The following is a 14,711-nucleotide window of genomic DNA, read 5'->3' as shown; positions in this document are numbered from 1 at the left end:
TTAGATGCAGGCTAGTCTTGATCATCCTGTTTAAGAAAATATGTGTTTCCAGCTTTGCATAAATTGCTGCTCTGCTTTTATCTTGTAACTCATACACTGTGTCTGTGGCTGGTAAATCCACACTTTCATCGGGGATAAAGGGTGTTGAGATGCCATGGGTCATTTCCTCAGGACGGTCTGCTGGTTACAGCCCCGCGTCACCGACCTGACCAAGTTCCCTGAAGGCAGCACTGATATAAGGTGATATCTGTGGGGAATAAACGTTTCCTGAAGCATTTTTGTGCATTTTATCTGAACATCTCTTGAAAATCACCTGGGCTGGCTTGTCAGTCGTTGCAGCTGCTGGTATACAAACCAGGTGAAAGATGGAAGCTTCCAGGGCGCTTTGAAGTCTGTGAGACTTACATGCATTGCTTCTGTGGAGCTATTGAGATCTGATTTGAAAACCTTTTGCTTTCATAAACAGTTTTTGTCTCAGATGTGAATTTCAGATTTCCTTTTTCATCTGCAGTATGCTATATATAAACATCACAGATCTGAAGGTACGGAGCCACTAGACAGGTCTCATCACTGTCACGCGCCATGCCTGACTCATGCTCGGAGCTCAAAGCAAAATACTAATTTTTGTTTTCCAGTTTTTCCAATATACCTGGCTCAGCTAATCCATATAGTGTTACAAAAAGTAGCTGTTGAACAGCAATTGCTTCTAATACTTTGAGTGAAGAGGGAGTATATAGAAAAGCTATTAGACACACAAATGTTTTAAAGCTGGCTCAGGTGTTTCTCACTGAAGACTTAGCTCTTATTCATTAAGGTTCACTGATTATTTTTTAAAAATTATTATTATTCTCTGTTGTTGGCTTTGTTTTGTTTAAAACTATTGCTTAGAATTGTGTTGTTCCTTTTGATAATGTCCTCTTTGAGAACATCATCTGATTATCATCTTCCAGGATACACACTTTATACATGTTAAAAAAGCAGTAGAGAAAAGGAAGTGGTGCTCAGGTAACCCATCTTTTCAAATGCTTCCAAGTGCTTTCAAATTTTCTGTAAAGTGGGACTTTAAAAGGAAAGGAAAGATGAAGCATGGTCTATTTTTAAAGCAATATACTGGATTTAGAAGACCCGGGCTGAGACTCCAGCTCAGCAGTAGGCTTTCTACCTTACCTTTGGTAGGTTACTGGAACGGAGAGTTGGAAAGCTGCCAGATTGTTCTTTCATCAGGAAGGCTGGGTGTGTTGAAACTGGAATAACACTGTACTGATCACGGCAAGGAGGCCGTTTCTGGATTGAAAGAGCGTGTATGTGCTCTTGCACATGCCTTATACTCAAAAATCCTGTGGCTGGGCATTTGCTGTGTAGGTCCCAGGTGAAATTCTCATCTGTTTCATTACAACCAAAAATTTGAACCTGTTTTGGAGGTCTTATCTGTTCTGGGCAGGGGTAGGTAACACTGATGTCCCTTTCCCCTCTCAAAGGATCTTGGTTTTACTTTGCTTGCAACATGGGAAGAACTTTGACATATCAGACTCCTTTGTAGCAGGAAAAGCAATTTTTATGTTGAGCTTTGTGAATTGCTTAACATCTTGGAGCTTCTATACCCTATCTGTAAAATGAAAGGAGAAGGATTATTTTGTTTTGTTTTGTCAGTCACTGCCATGTTTGGACTTTAAGCTCTTTGGGATAGATATTTCTGCATGCACAGTATCTGTTGTAATACTGTGCTGATTGGTTATTGTCCTGTTATTGTATTATGAGGAATCAACATCAAGACAAATATTTGTCAAATGTTGTCCTCTTTCAGAAAAACATTTATGTTCAAATGCTGAAACCGTTTCCATCTCCAGCACAGAATAGTGATTCGTAATTGTATAGGAATCTCTCAGGGTTTGCATTTTAAGCATTATGTTGTATTTTATGAGCCATGTGAATGCTATGAAACCTTTGTAAAGTGTGGCTGAAATGTGCTCGCATAGCGGAGTTGCCGATCCGCGACAGAGTGGGTCCCCAGGGGTCCAGCACAGGGAAGTGAGATGCAGGGACTTGGCCAAGGGCCCCTGGCAGATGCCGCCAGAAAAAGGGGTTGGATCCAGAGTCTTTGAACTCAACTCTGTTGCCCTCTTCTTCATTTAGGGAGAAGGTTTAAGTGTGAGAGACAGACCCGTGCCAAATACAGCTAAGTGGTTTTTAGGAGGCAGCGGTTGCAATAGAAGCCATAGGCGCCACTTTGCTCTGGGATTATCCTCCTTGATCAGTTTCTCTTGGAAAATGTCCTGTGTACAAATTAGAGATTTAACTTTGAAAATGAAGAACTTGCTGTAGGGGCTGTGCTCGATGATGTTCCCTGGAGATGTCCTGGAGAAGAAGGCAGGATAGTTCCTTGTCCCAAGAAGGCAGGGCAAGGAATGCAGGTATAGCTGCCAAGCTAAATAAATACTGTGGTATAAGCTGTCATCACTTTGGGAGTGGGGAGAAATGAAAACTGAAGGGAAGAAAGGCGAAGCAACCAGATGGAAAGGAGAAATTTAAAGCTAAGAGCCCATCTGCACATTGCAAAGAAACATGTCTGCTGTTCGGGACATTCACTGAGTCTCCAGATCTTCTGGGTCCTTTCTCCACTGACCGGCGCTGTGCAGCAAAGAGATGAGGAGGAAGCCTCAAGCTTAGGTCTCCACTGTCCACTACTTATTTCTGTACACGGGGATGATTTTGCATGGAGCAAATCTTTGCTCTGGTGGGAGCAGCTACTGCTGTGGGCTGTCCCCCTGGGCTGGGACCTTCTGCTCACGCATTTAAAGCAGCCAGGAGTAGCCTTGTTGGCATTGCAGGGCCTTTCACTTCATCCGGTGTGGTGTACACCACATGAGGTGGGTGAGCCCTGAGAAAGGAAGGGATTTATTTCACAGATCTCAGAAATTGCTTTGCTTTGACCCATTCGTCAGTCTGAGTTTGTGAACCTCTGTGGATATCACCCAGACAGCGTTTTTTGTTTTTGTATTTTTTCCGGATGTTTCTTCATGTCAGATGGATGGGAAACGGGACTGATGTGTCCTTGATCTGCCCAACAAACAGGCCTTTCTCAAAAGACTCTTCCTAAACTGGTGACCACTATCTAATCCCCTATTCTAGCTCTGAAAGTTGGAGTAGGATCGGAGAATAGTTTTTCCTACCTGGGCCTCTCATTCATAAAATAACAGGCAAAACTCGACTTGCAGTTGGAGATTGTTATCAAAGTCTAGTAGTGATGATGGGATAGGATCTGGAAATGCTCTCTCCCTTGATGGAAGCACACACAGTCTATACAAACCCTGTTTTTTCTATCCACTTTCATTCTTTCCTTTCTTCCTTTTTGTCTGTTCTGCCTCCTCTTTTTCTCTCTCTGGTTTGGGGAAATGGAGGAATCCCTTGTTTCCAGGTTGTCCTCAGTAACCACCGAAGCTTCCCTCAAATGCTGATAGGTAAGAGAATCTCTCCATCAAAAATGACCTTATGCCTTACAGGATAGGTGTCTAACTTTGTACAGGCTTGAAAGTAAATAAAAAGTTTCTAGAGTTTCTTACTTCATTAAACAAATATCAAAAGAACTGTTTCCAGGTTTTTTAAAATTATCTTTTTGGCAGAACCTGGGAACTTCTTTCTCTTCAGTGAAAACTGCTGTGTACGTAACTGTTTTTTATCTCTGCTAATGGCTAACAGCAGTGCTAGATGGTAACAATTAGCCTAATAATTTGGTCATCACTAGTTTTTTTTAGAAACAGCTCTCCTCATAGTAAATTGGTTACAAAACCTGTGCTAATGACCATGTTGTATATTATCCATAGCATAAAAGAAAAGTGAGCATGCATTTCTAGAGCCGAATGCCCCTATCCAAAAAGATACTTGCAACTTTGCTGTGAAGACTCGTTATGTCACATGGCTGTGTAGATCCAAACAGACTTTGAAATTCTCATGCGTACTAAGACATGCTACTTTCTGTATTTGATTTATTTTTTTTTTAATCTTTAAAGCTTTCAGGGTTATGAAATGTTATGAGACACCTAAGCTTCACCGGTAGGTGTTGTAAGTTGACTTTATGCTCTTGTTGAGTGCTCCTCAACAAGACGTGTATAATTATAGACCATTGCATAGGAAGGGATTCATAAATGGCTGATCTGTAACTGGGAATGGTTTTTAGGTGTAACCTTGAGACTGACTTGTGTGCATGAAAATCATTTTGAAGATTGAGTGACTAGCTATTAGTAAGACAAGATGAAAAATGTTCTTGCCCTGCCAGCTGACCTTCTGCAGATCCAGGCTGGTTTTCCACAGAGAGGTGCTAGCAAGAAGGAGAATGGGTTATGCAATTTGTTGTTTTAATTTGCATATTTATTCAAGCGCATCTTCCCAGTGACCTCCTAATAGCTGAGCAATGTCAGATGACAGCACTTTTGCTGTCGCTGATGTCTGCCATGGTATCAGTCTGGCTTGTTTAGGAAACAGAAAGGGCCAGGCTGGGTTCCTATCCAGGCAAAAGCAGTCAGTGGGGTTACAGGGGAAAAAAAAAGCCTTGTTACCCTACTCAAAACCAGAGTGTTCATACATATATCTTTAATTTCTTGGAGTGGGGCAGAGCGGTCCAGGAGAGATGGGCGACAACCCAAGTGTTAGCCAGGATCTAGGTCTGGCCGTGGTGAGAGTGGAAAATCTTTTGGTTGCTCAAGCCAAAGCTAGCGAGACTTGCCGGGGACTGATGAGAACTGGTTTTGGATACAGCTGTAGAGGAGACATCCCTTCTGCCACTCTTGCTGTTTACTGATGTCGTACCCATGTGCTGAAGCCAGCAGGAACAACTTCCACAAAGAGTGAAGAGCAGCTTTCACAAGCGGTGGAGGCCCAGGATGGGAATCGGAACAGACTCCCCCTCTTGTCTGTGCCGTGCACCTCGTGCAAGTTCGGAGTCACTTACAAACTTGCACTTTGGTGTTCCTACCAAAGACTACCATAAATGAGATGGGCTGCTTCTTCGTAAGTTAAGATTCTTAAGGAATTAGGGCTTAAGTACTTTCATGTTCTTAGAAACTTGGAAGGAGTCGTTATTGATGCAGAAGCTGCTGTAATATGGAGTAGAAGCAATCATCTGGTTTCACATGCACCAGCAGCTTACAAGACCCAGGGGTCATTTACCTGTTTCCTGGTGGATAGTCTGCAGTTTGAGAGTCACTGTAAGGATGACCTTCTCTTTAATACCAACGTGTGATATTATTTATTTATTTTAAAAATCTCTGTTATCAAATTTAGATTCCCTCATTTATATTAATAAATAGGTTGTGGTATTGCATCATGCCAGCTGGATATTTGAGAAATAATTTGCTCTTATCCAAATATTCTTGCAGCTCAGGTGGATCAAATTAAATTTTAATTTAAAAAACAATGCACGGTGTGTTTACTTGAACCAAAACATTGCAAAGCAATGAGCTTGTGGATTAAATACAAATTTGGGAAAACAATGCAATATAAATAAGCTAGCTATACAGAATATTTTTGAGAACTAAATTTGTATTAGGCTTCTATTTGGATTTTACCTGAAAGCAGTGCTTTTAAATACTTAGGGACTGTAAACTTCTGTTTATATGTGACCAAGGCAAGTCTTCTGGAAAGTACACTCAGCCTTAGAAGTGGTAGCAGGTGGAGCAGAAGCAGGCAGGCAAGAGCAAGTGAGAAACCACAATGTTTCCTTGAAATTCACTTCTTTCTCCTCTTTTTCCCTTGTAAAAATACATGCTTTTTATAGAATTAGAGTATTAATATCCTGTACTATAGAGAGAACGTTTGGTATCCCTTTAATAAATGAATTTAATGACGGAATAGATCTAGATAAGATATGAATATTTATGCTCAGCATTTTCTTCCTGGGGGTAATGAGTTTTGATGCATTAAATAATGTTTAAGGTTTTTAAGTACTGTCTTATTTTCAAAAGAACATCTCACCATATAAACATGGTTTCTGTCTTGTTTTGCCACTGATGTCCTTGCCAACGGGATTTCAAAAGAGAAACACAGGAAGGCAATTCAATATCTGTCTCTCTCTCTCCCTCTCTAGATTATCAGCGTCTGATGACGGTGGCGGAGGGGATCACGACGCTGCTGTTCCCATTTCAGTGGCAGCACGTGTACGTCCCCATCCTTCCTGCCTCTCTCCTGCATTTTCTGGATGCTCCCGTTCCCTACCTGATGGGGCTGCAGTCCAAGGAGGGAACCGACCGCTCCAAGCTGGAGCTGCCTCAGGAGGTCAGTCTCTGCCTTTGGGGTCATTATCCTGAAACGTGTTATTAATATTTGTGCACATCCCTGCTGGAAAATGCCACACCTGGTGTTAGGAGGCTTCTCTGGCACCGTGAAAACTGTTTGCCAGCAGGAGTGGGGTAGTGGGGGAAGTCTCCACAGTCCTTCCCGATCCATTTCTGAATTTAATGAGTGCCGCTCATTATACTTCCTAAATGCTTCTCCTTCTGCTTATTGCTGTGACGCTGAAAGCTTCTCTGCTTTCCCGACCTCACAGGTTTCACTAGGTTTTGTCACCCTGTCAGTGTTGCACTCCTATCGATAGAGGGCTAGAGGGCATTTCATTCAGGGATGGTCTTTATGAAACTGGATCTCGGGTGCGTTTGCTGGATGGTATAAACCTGTCCCTGTCCCCTAGCTGCTGATGAGAAGGGTGTCCCATCCTGCCAGCCTCGTCCCACCCATGGGGGAGCCCATGTGTTCCTGGTTAGGTTGAGGTCTGTTACTAGACCAGCATCCTGGCCTCAAATGAGCCAGATTTGCGTTAATACCGTGCCTGTGAGCCACTTAGTGGCATACGCACACGTATGCTTTTAAAATATTGACTCATTCCAATGATTGTCTTTTGGACTGAAGATCTCCTGTCCTCCCATGCAATGGGAAGTGAAAACTTTGCTTGATCTGTCACACTTTCCACAGAGAAAAAAATGTAGGAAAGCTCATCCTCCAAATCTAGGTGCTAAAATCACTGGTGGTAGAGAGGGAAATGGAGATTTTTCTCCTCAAAATTTGAACAAGATGATTGAAACTGCTTTGCATTTTAACCTGGCTGCTGATCACTCTCCATACTGCAAAGTCTTTGGGATGTGGCTGGCCTGGCTGTATTGGAGATGGTGACTGGACCCACCTCGTGAGCGTGCCTGTCTTTTAACTTGTGTTTCTTCTTAAAAACAGTGGGAACCCTAAGAATAACTGTTTGCACAGCTGTAACATTTCGTGATGGTGGCACTGCTGTGCCCAGCTCCATGCGGGGACCTCTCCTGGGCACAGGGTCCCTAAGGCCTGCGAATAGGTGCTCTTACTGAGAAGGCAGGTGGGAGCAGCAGCAGAGGAGAATACGCAGGAGGGGGAGTTTGTATATGGAAGCGCAGGGATAAACACAGGGCAAGGATAATGTGTTTTTTAATAAAGGTCTATTTTAAGTATAAGGTGGAGGTAACTGGTTCTTAGCCTTGGTGGCGTGTAACAGTGCAAAAAAAGTCTTACCGCATGGGTAAAATGGCCCAATCACATGAAATTTGCATTGGCATGGAAATAAAACTGGTATCTAGCTACGCTTTTCAGTAAAACCATGCTAATGTTATGTAATTACTGCAATTTTAAAAATTATTAGTCATATGCTTTTAGTTAGCAGATTAAGCTGTCATTTTCCTTAAATTAAAATTTTAATGTGATGCGCTTGCAGTATTGCTGGAATAACAAATTATATACCGCCAGTGAGGGAAGAGTAATAGTGGGGTGGAAACCACCCCCCCAGTTACGAAGTTTAACAAATGAGTGAAAAATGTCAGCACAGCATTTATAAGCACCACAGGTCCAGTAACTGTGGGAAAGGGAAAGAAAGACGGGGTATCAAACAGGGAAGATCTCGAATCTCAAATTCCCCAAGACAATAAAAAATAGAAAATCCTTCAACATGCGAGCAGTGATGAAGCACTGTTCGTTTTAGCATGTCTTTATTGTTCGGGCCAGGGGCTAGCTTTTTAAGCTCTTGCTCTAAATATAAACCGTTTGTTTGTTAGAGATAAAAATTCTAACAACTGGCCATCATGCTGTTTTAAGGTTACTAATCTCTCTGCATTAACTTTAATCATCAGATGTTTTTGAAGAGAGAAGTGAGACCAATTCCCCGAGGGTTTTCTGAATCCAAATCCCATTTTTCAAATTTTGTAAATGATATGCAGAGCCGAAATTAAAAAGCCTTTGAAATGAAATATTGATAGATAAGAAGACAGTCCCTGAGCTAAAGAACCGTACTGACACATACAACTCTTTAATAGCTGTGTAGTTAAGTAAAGCAAATTATTTTGTATGAAGAAATGCTTTGCTTTGTACAGTCCAAATTTATTATGAAAGAGTGAGCTGAAGGGACACTTCTGCTTTACCAAATGAATCCTAATGTCTATGTGAAAGGTGATTAATCTCAAGCATGTCCCTGAAATATCCAATATATTATAACCATGTTTGCTGTGGAATGCATTGTCCTGCTGAAAATTAACCTTTTCAGAAAAGGAGGAAAATAAGTCCTTTCTGTTCACATAATCTACAGTATTTTGTGAGAAGTAAAGAACAGTAGAAGTGCCTTGGAGAAGGCGGAGGAGCTGTGCTAATGGCCAAGTCAGGGTAACAAAGACCTGCTGCTGTCCTGTGGATTCCTGCATCTCTCGTTCTGCATCTTTACGCCAGGGTAAAACCCGTCAGAGCTCAGCATCTTGGGAATCTGACCTGGTTTAAGATTTTATTCAGCACAGTGCACTCAGACAGAATTTCAGATGTAAGCCGCAGTTCAGAAGATCAATTACTGCTTTTCATTCTGCTGTTATTCCTGAGGGTGCATTTGCAATGTAATTAATTTTTATGTAGGGTTCTTCCATCCCCCCATTGACACTTTCCTAGTAAAAGTATCTGCTCCGCTAGATTCATGTCTTCACTTAGCTTTAATCTTATGGACTGAGATCCATCTCCATTCGTAGCAAAGCTGTCTAAGAGCACTCTGTTTAAATCTCGGGCAGAGGAATTGCCAAGATTAAAAGCCTCCATGGAAACAGGGGATAGGGAGGAGTGGGGAAATGGGGCTTGACCTCCTGCTGGAGCTATACTCAGACATGATCCCAAAGGATTTGCATGGGACTCCCTTTTGTAACTTTGCTCGTAGCAGCTCCATCTTTCTCACTGATCACCTCGTTCCTTAGCAGCACAGCTACAGAGGCTCCTTGCAGTTGGATACTGATAAAATAAATGTGCCCTTGAGATCTGGTAATTCACACAAATAGTATTTACGTGGGCTACGAAGTGGTGCTGCACATCCTGCTTGCTGGTGTGTCCTTGGCTGGTCTGGGAGGGGATATCAAATCTTTGTTGTGGGAAGTTTGGGATCTGCAAGTCCTGGGGGTACAGGAGAGGGCAGGAGGCTTTATTTATTCATTAAATTGTTGCCATCTAGTTGGCCCTCAGCTTTTCTGAAGTCTGAAATGTCACAGGCGGGACAACGCAGCTAAAGACTCCTGCATATGTGTGCTCTTACCCTTCTGTCTGGAAGCATCCCGGGAAATATAGGGCTGCTTAGCAGGGGAGCCAGTTCAGTGCTGAGCGTCTGTTTTGAAACCTTTCTTTGTATTTCAGGCAAACTTGTGCTTTGTAGACATCGACAACCATTTCATTGAACTGCCAGAGGAATTCCCCCAGTTCCCCAACAAGCTGGAGTTTATCCAGGAAATCTCCGAGGTTCTCCTGCAATTTGGCATCCCGCCGGAGGGTAACCTGCACTGCAGCGACAGCGCCACCAAACTCAAGAACCTGGTTCTTAGCGACTTGGTGAACGACAAGAAGAACGGGAACATCCCCGGCAATGCCCTCAACATGTACGAGCTGCTGAAGGGCAACGAGACGATCGCCCGCCTGCAAGCCCTCGCCAAGAGAACGGGCGTGACGATGGAAAAAATGACCATCACGGCTCCCCTCGCCGAGAAGGAGAAGGATGGGAAGTTGCCGTGTGAGGAGCTGGAGCTGAGGGACTACAAACTGAACGTGCAGCTTCGCGAGGTTTTCGCCAACCGCTTCACGCAGATGTTCGCAGACTACGAGGCTTTCGTCATTCAGGCTGCCCCCGATATGGAGTCGTGGCTGACAAACAGGGAACAAATGCAAAACTTTGACAAAGTAAAGATAGCTGTGTATTCATTTTTCTGTATGAAAGTGCTTTTGGGGGGGGGGGGAGAATAGCTATATTATGTATATATAGCCTGGGTACTCTTTAATCTGCTGCTCTTCATCTGCCTGACTGAGAGATTTGTCCGTTTTGATTACAGAGGGCGAGATCGCCTGCCAAAGTAAATTGGTGCCACATCCACTGAGCCGGTCAGAGCTGTCCTGGCTTGTATGAACCGAGCTGGCAGGCTTCTGCCCGGCTGCTGGGGGTAGCTCCTGTGGGTTTGGTGCAAGGGCAGCAATGGGAAGTGACTTTTTTTTTTTCCTTTCTTTCCTTTTTCTTTGCTGAGAGGAGAAGTGCACACATGAGACAAAAAACGAATCCAGTCTTTCTTGTTTCCTAATCGCACAGTCGAGCTTTTTGTTAATGGGTAGTGCTGTTCTGTAGAGGGTTATCACATTGTTATGGCAGAAGAGTACTGTTATTACTCCATTGTAACGTGTACACAAGAGTGAAAAGGAAGCTGAGATTAGAAATGGGGAAATAAACAGGCTGTAGGCTAGCAAAAGGGATGAGAAATGTTGGGAAGCTTGTGCGGTTATTATTTCCAAGTGACTCTGCAAAGTAGATAACGCTCTTAACCATCAACTTTTTCAGATACAAGCCCTTCTCTAAGGAGAATGTTAGAGGGATAAACAGTCAGGAACAAGCTAAATGTTGATCTGAGTCAGTTTTCGATCAAAAAAAATGCTGCCATGCCTTTTATTGGTCTTGTTAGTATTCAGGCGTTGAACAGTGCAGCATTCAAAAGGAGGGGGTTGTTTAGGCAACCTCTGCTACTGCTGCTACAAAAAAGGGTCTGTTAAGGTTAGGGTTGTCAAAGCTCAGTTAGAGACATAGGCACGCTCTCAGTTTTAATTGGAAATTCATGATTAATTGCCCTGCGTAACTTCACAAAAGAGCACTGTACACCCCTTGATTAGGTGTAGCACCTTAATAAGTGATCTGATCCCCAGCAGGGATGCGCAGACCAGAGGTCCCAAGTGGGCACATGTGGTGGTGGTCTGCCGTGGGTTGCGGAGGGCTGGTTCCTTCTGGTGGTAGCTGCTAGGCTGCTTTCAAAAGGCTGGCAGCACGAGCACTACTTCAGTAACTCCATAATCGCTTTACTCTAGCTGTCCCAAAGCCTCCCTGACTGCTTATTTCTCACAGTCGTGGCACAAGAGGTGACCCTCGAACCAAACCCCTTTGTAGATGGATTCACACCTCTCTGAGAGGTGTTTTTGTGGTGGGGAAACCTTGTCCAAGCCTTCCCGTTGGCTGCTGGGTTGTTTTTCTGCCACAGGACGGTTCATCATGTTGAAGCTTGGCGGGAACGTAGCACTAACGAGCTGTTCTGCATTTCAGGCTTCCTTCCTTTCGGACCAACCCGAGCCTTACCTCCCGTTCCTTTCACACTTCATCGAAACACAGATGTTTGCAACCTTCATAGACAATAAGATAATCTCCCAGTGGGAAGAGAAGGACCCTTTTCTGCGAGTTTTTGACTCCCGAATTGAGAAAATAAGGCTATATAATGTAAGGGCCCCTGCACTGCGAACATCCAACTATCAGAAATGCAGCACTTTGAAAGAAGCAGGTATGTTCAGACAGGCTGGTAAAATATTCAAAAGTACAATGTCAGCCACAAAGAAATATAGATCCTCAGCCATCTGAGCAATGCAGCTGGTGAGGAAGCCCTAGAGCAACCTGAGGAGGACTCAGCTGTGTCCTTATTTTCCCTAGGCAAAAACTTCAGCATGCTTTTAAATGCTAAAACCAGCGGGAGCCTTTACCTTCCCTCTGAGCTCTCCTAGGCTGGTGCCTTTAATAAACACAAACCAAACCATGGAGCTGGGCTTGCCGTTTCTCATTTCAGGCAGCTCCTGGTCCATTGCCAGGAGAGATTTCCTTCACTGTGGTGGTGGGACCAGCGCCAGCCACACCAAGGAGCTGAGCCCTGGTGTCTGTTCTGCTGGCCTTGTCTCCCTCTTCCCGTAAAAAGACCTTTTTTTGCCTTACACCATTTGGATAGAGCAGCAGGGGATGCCGGGGACCTGATCCGGTGTGGCATATTTAGTCGATCCAGCAATAGATGCTCAGTGTTAATGAAGCATACACTGTGTACTGAAGATTTGTATTTATTTCCATTACAGTCACAGGATGCATTTCCAAATTATACTTGAGTGTCTTACTGTGCAAGTATTTATTTCATTTCCAAGTAATACAGGGAAATTATACCCTTAAATTTGTTGGGAAACATGTTAATGAATTAGGGCAAACATTTCTCTCTTTTGGGGGGTGGGGTTTTTTTTTTGGTTATTGTTTTTAATTCCTTCAGAGCATTTTACTTCTTACAAATGTGGCAGAAATAGAAATCCTGCGTTCTGCTTAACTTTTTCTATTTGAAAACAATTCTAATTTGCAGGTCGACTGTCTATTCAGCGTCTAGTTTTGGTAGATATTGTGGCACCGGAACCTCATTTTCTGTCTTGTGAAAAGCAGCAAACTGATAGTAATATCAACTTTCCTTCCTATTTACCATTCACGTTATATGTGACCCTAGCACCGATCCAGCACCTGTTTGTTTAACTTATTATTTTTGGAACCCTTCAAACCCCTGACCCCACACTACCCAGTCCTTTTCTCCAAAATAAAACCACACAAAGGGATTTTTAAATTTCTTTTGAGAGGGGAAAAAAAAAAAGCTGCCGAGTTTCTAATGATAACATATGTAAATCTTATGACAGTTTCTTTCCCATCACAGTTTTATAAAGTAGGAAATTAGTTCTGTGTTGTTCTTGACAAATGGAAAATGGATTTAGCTTCCACGTTTTGCATATTTATTCACTAGTTGTGATATGCTGAAAAGAGTGGGCCTGCCCGTTAATGGATGGGCTATAGAGTTGAATATTAAAGTTGCTAATTAAATGCTGATTTCCCCCATACACTTCCTTTCCCCTCTCCTTCACAGTGCATCTGACTCAGTGTTGAGAGGGTGACAGAATTTATTTTCATCCTGCTTGAGATTTTTGTGATTAAATCCTCACATCCTTGAAGCAAACGACCAAACCGCATTAGTCTCAGCAGAGATGAGATTCCCAGGGAGCCCCCTTGGGTCTTGCTGTAGCCTCCCCTGTTTCCAAGCATCTGTTCATCTTCTTGATGCTGCTCAGGCCTGGCTGCAGTTAGCTATGCTTTTTGAAGGCCTGTCATCCAGGAATGGCATATCCAATTTCAGGAGGAGGACCTTTATAGGTGTCAGATAACAGTATACCTAGTTTCAGGAGGTATTATAAGTGCCAGATGTTTTCAAAACTCTGATATCGCCCCCCATGTGTCTGCCCAGGGAGACGTGTCTGGGGCAAAGGGAGGTGCCTGACCCCACGGACAGTTGCAACCAGCCTCAGAGGTCTCCATCGTGCCAAGGGAGCGTTAAAGCCAAACACCGAATTGCAGGGAAAGATTGGACTGCTCTTGCCAATTCATCACCCATTTCACAGGCTCTCGTAAAGACCTGCTTGCTTAATGGCTAACTTGCTCGTGCCAATGCTAGTTGTGTTGGGTGAAGAAACTAAAAGCAAAATAACAAAATAACAGCACAGATGTTCCCTTACTTCTGTAAGTGGCAGATTTCTCGGTCTAAAGTCACTACTTAACTTTTTAGAGCGTTTTCAGGGATCGGAGCATGACCATTTCTGTTGTTGTAGCACGTGTCTTCAGGGGGTTCGCTAACGCAGTTGTTCACCTGTGACTGTAACTTGCAGCCCAGTCCATCGAGCAGCGGCTGATGAAGATCGATCACACAGCCATCCACCCGCACTTACTTGATATGAAGATCGGCCAAGGGAAATACGAACAAGGATTTTTCCCGAAGTTGCAGTCGGATGTCTTGGCAACGGGACCCACCAATAACAAGTAAGCACAGGTTTTATTTTCTGGATTTGAAAGCAGGTTTCTCCTATAAAAGATTTACACCATTAGACAGTAGTCCTTATTTTGGATGGCTTCTGACCAGTCTAATGAACCTTAGCAACTCTTTCCATTTCTGGTTTGTACGGACTGCAATTTTTGAAGTTATAGCCATGGTTTAGCTTATCTTAGACAGCATTACCTCTGGTTTTGGGAAGATTCCTCAGTACTGGTTTCTATTGAGTGGTAAGTACTGTGTCTTCTCATACAAATTTTTAGTTTTATCATTGCTGTAATAAATTTAAAATTAATTTATTTTCTGTTTTGCACTGAATAGGATAATTTGGAAACCTGAGCCAAAATTCAGGTTCTGAAAGAAATTTTGATATTGAAACCAAGACACCATTGTGCAGAATGAAATTAATGCCCACACCGTTCCTCTTTTTTCTTTAGCTGTTATTACACAACCCAAAGATTTTTATAGCTCTCTTTCAGTTTCTGCGTTGGAATAACCTGGAAGGATATCTTGGTGAGGGGGGAAAGTGTGTGGTTCTGTACCTGGGTTTCTCTT

At 43.2% G+C, this 14,711-nt stretch overlaps 1 protein-coding gene across 8 annotated transcripts in view; it reads left to right on the top strand.

Annotated features, from left to right (window-relative positions):
• The window catches only part of DENND5B (DENN domain containing 5B), a 120,702-nt gene that overhangs the window by 69,330 nt on the left and 36,661 nt on the right, over positions 1-14,711 (top strand). For 5 of the 8 annotated variants that reach the window (XM_054189158.1, XM_054189156.1, XM_054189159.1 and 2 more), the window contains 5 exons: positions 6,080-6,267; positions 9,664-10,200; positions 11,597-11,828; positions 12,657-12,743; positions 13,996-14,146. In XM_054189158.1, coding sequence (XP_054045133.1) covers positions 6,080-6,267; positions 9,664-10,200; positions 11,597-11,828; positions 12,657-12,743; positions 13,996-14,146 — 1,195 coding nt within the window. The remainder of the gene's footprint in view (positions 1-6,079; positions 6,268-9,663; positions 10,201-11,596; positions 11,829-12,656; positions 12,744-13,995; positions 14,147-14,711) is intronic. The other 3 variants (XM_054189160.1, XM_054189163.1, XM_054189164.1) reach the window with 1 other exon arrangement.

This window comes from Rissa tridactyla, chromosome 1, assembly GCF_028500815.1.
Source record: "Rissa tridactyla isolate bRisTri1 chromosome 1, bRisTri1.patW.cur.20221130, whole genome shotgun sequence".
NCBI classification, from domain to species: domain Eukaryota; kingdom Metazoa; phylum Chordata; class Aves; order Charadriiformes; family Laridae; genus Rissa; species Rissa tridactyla.
This window is presented reverse-complemented; position numbering and strand designations above follow the sequence as displayed.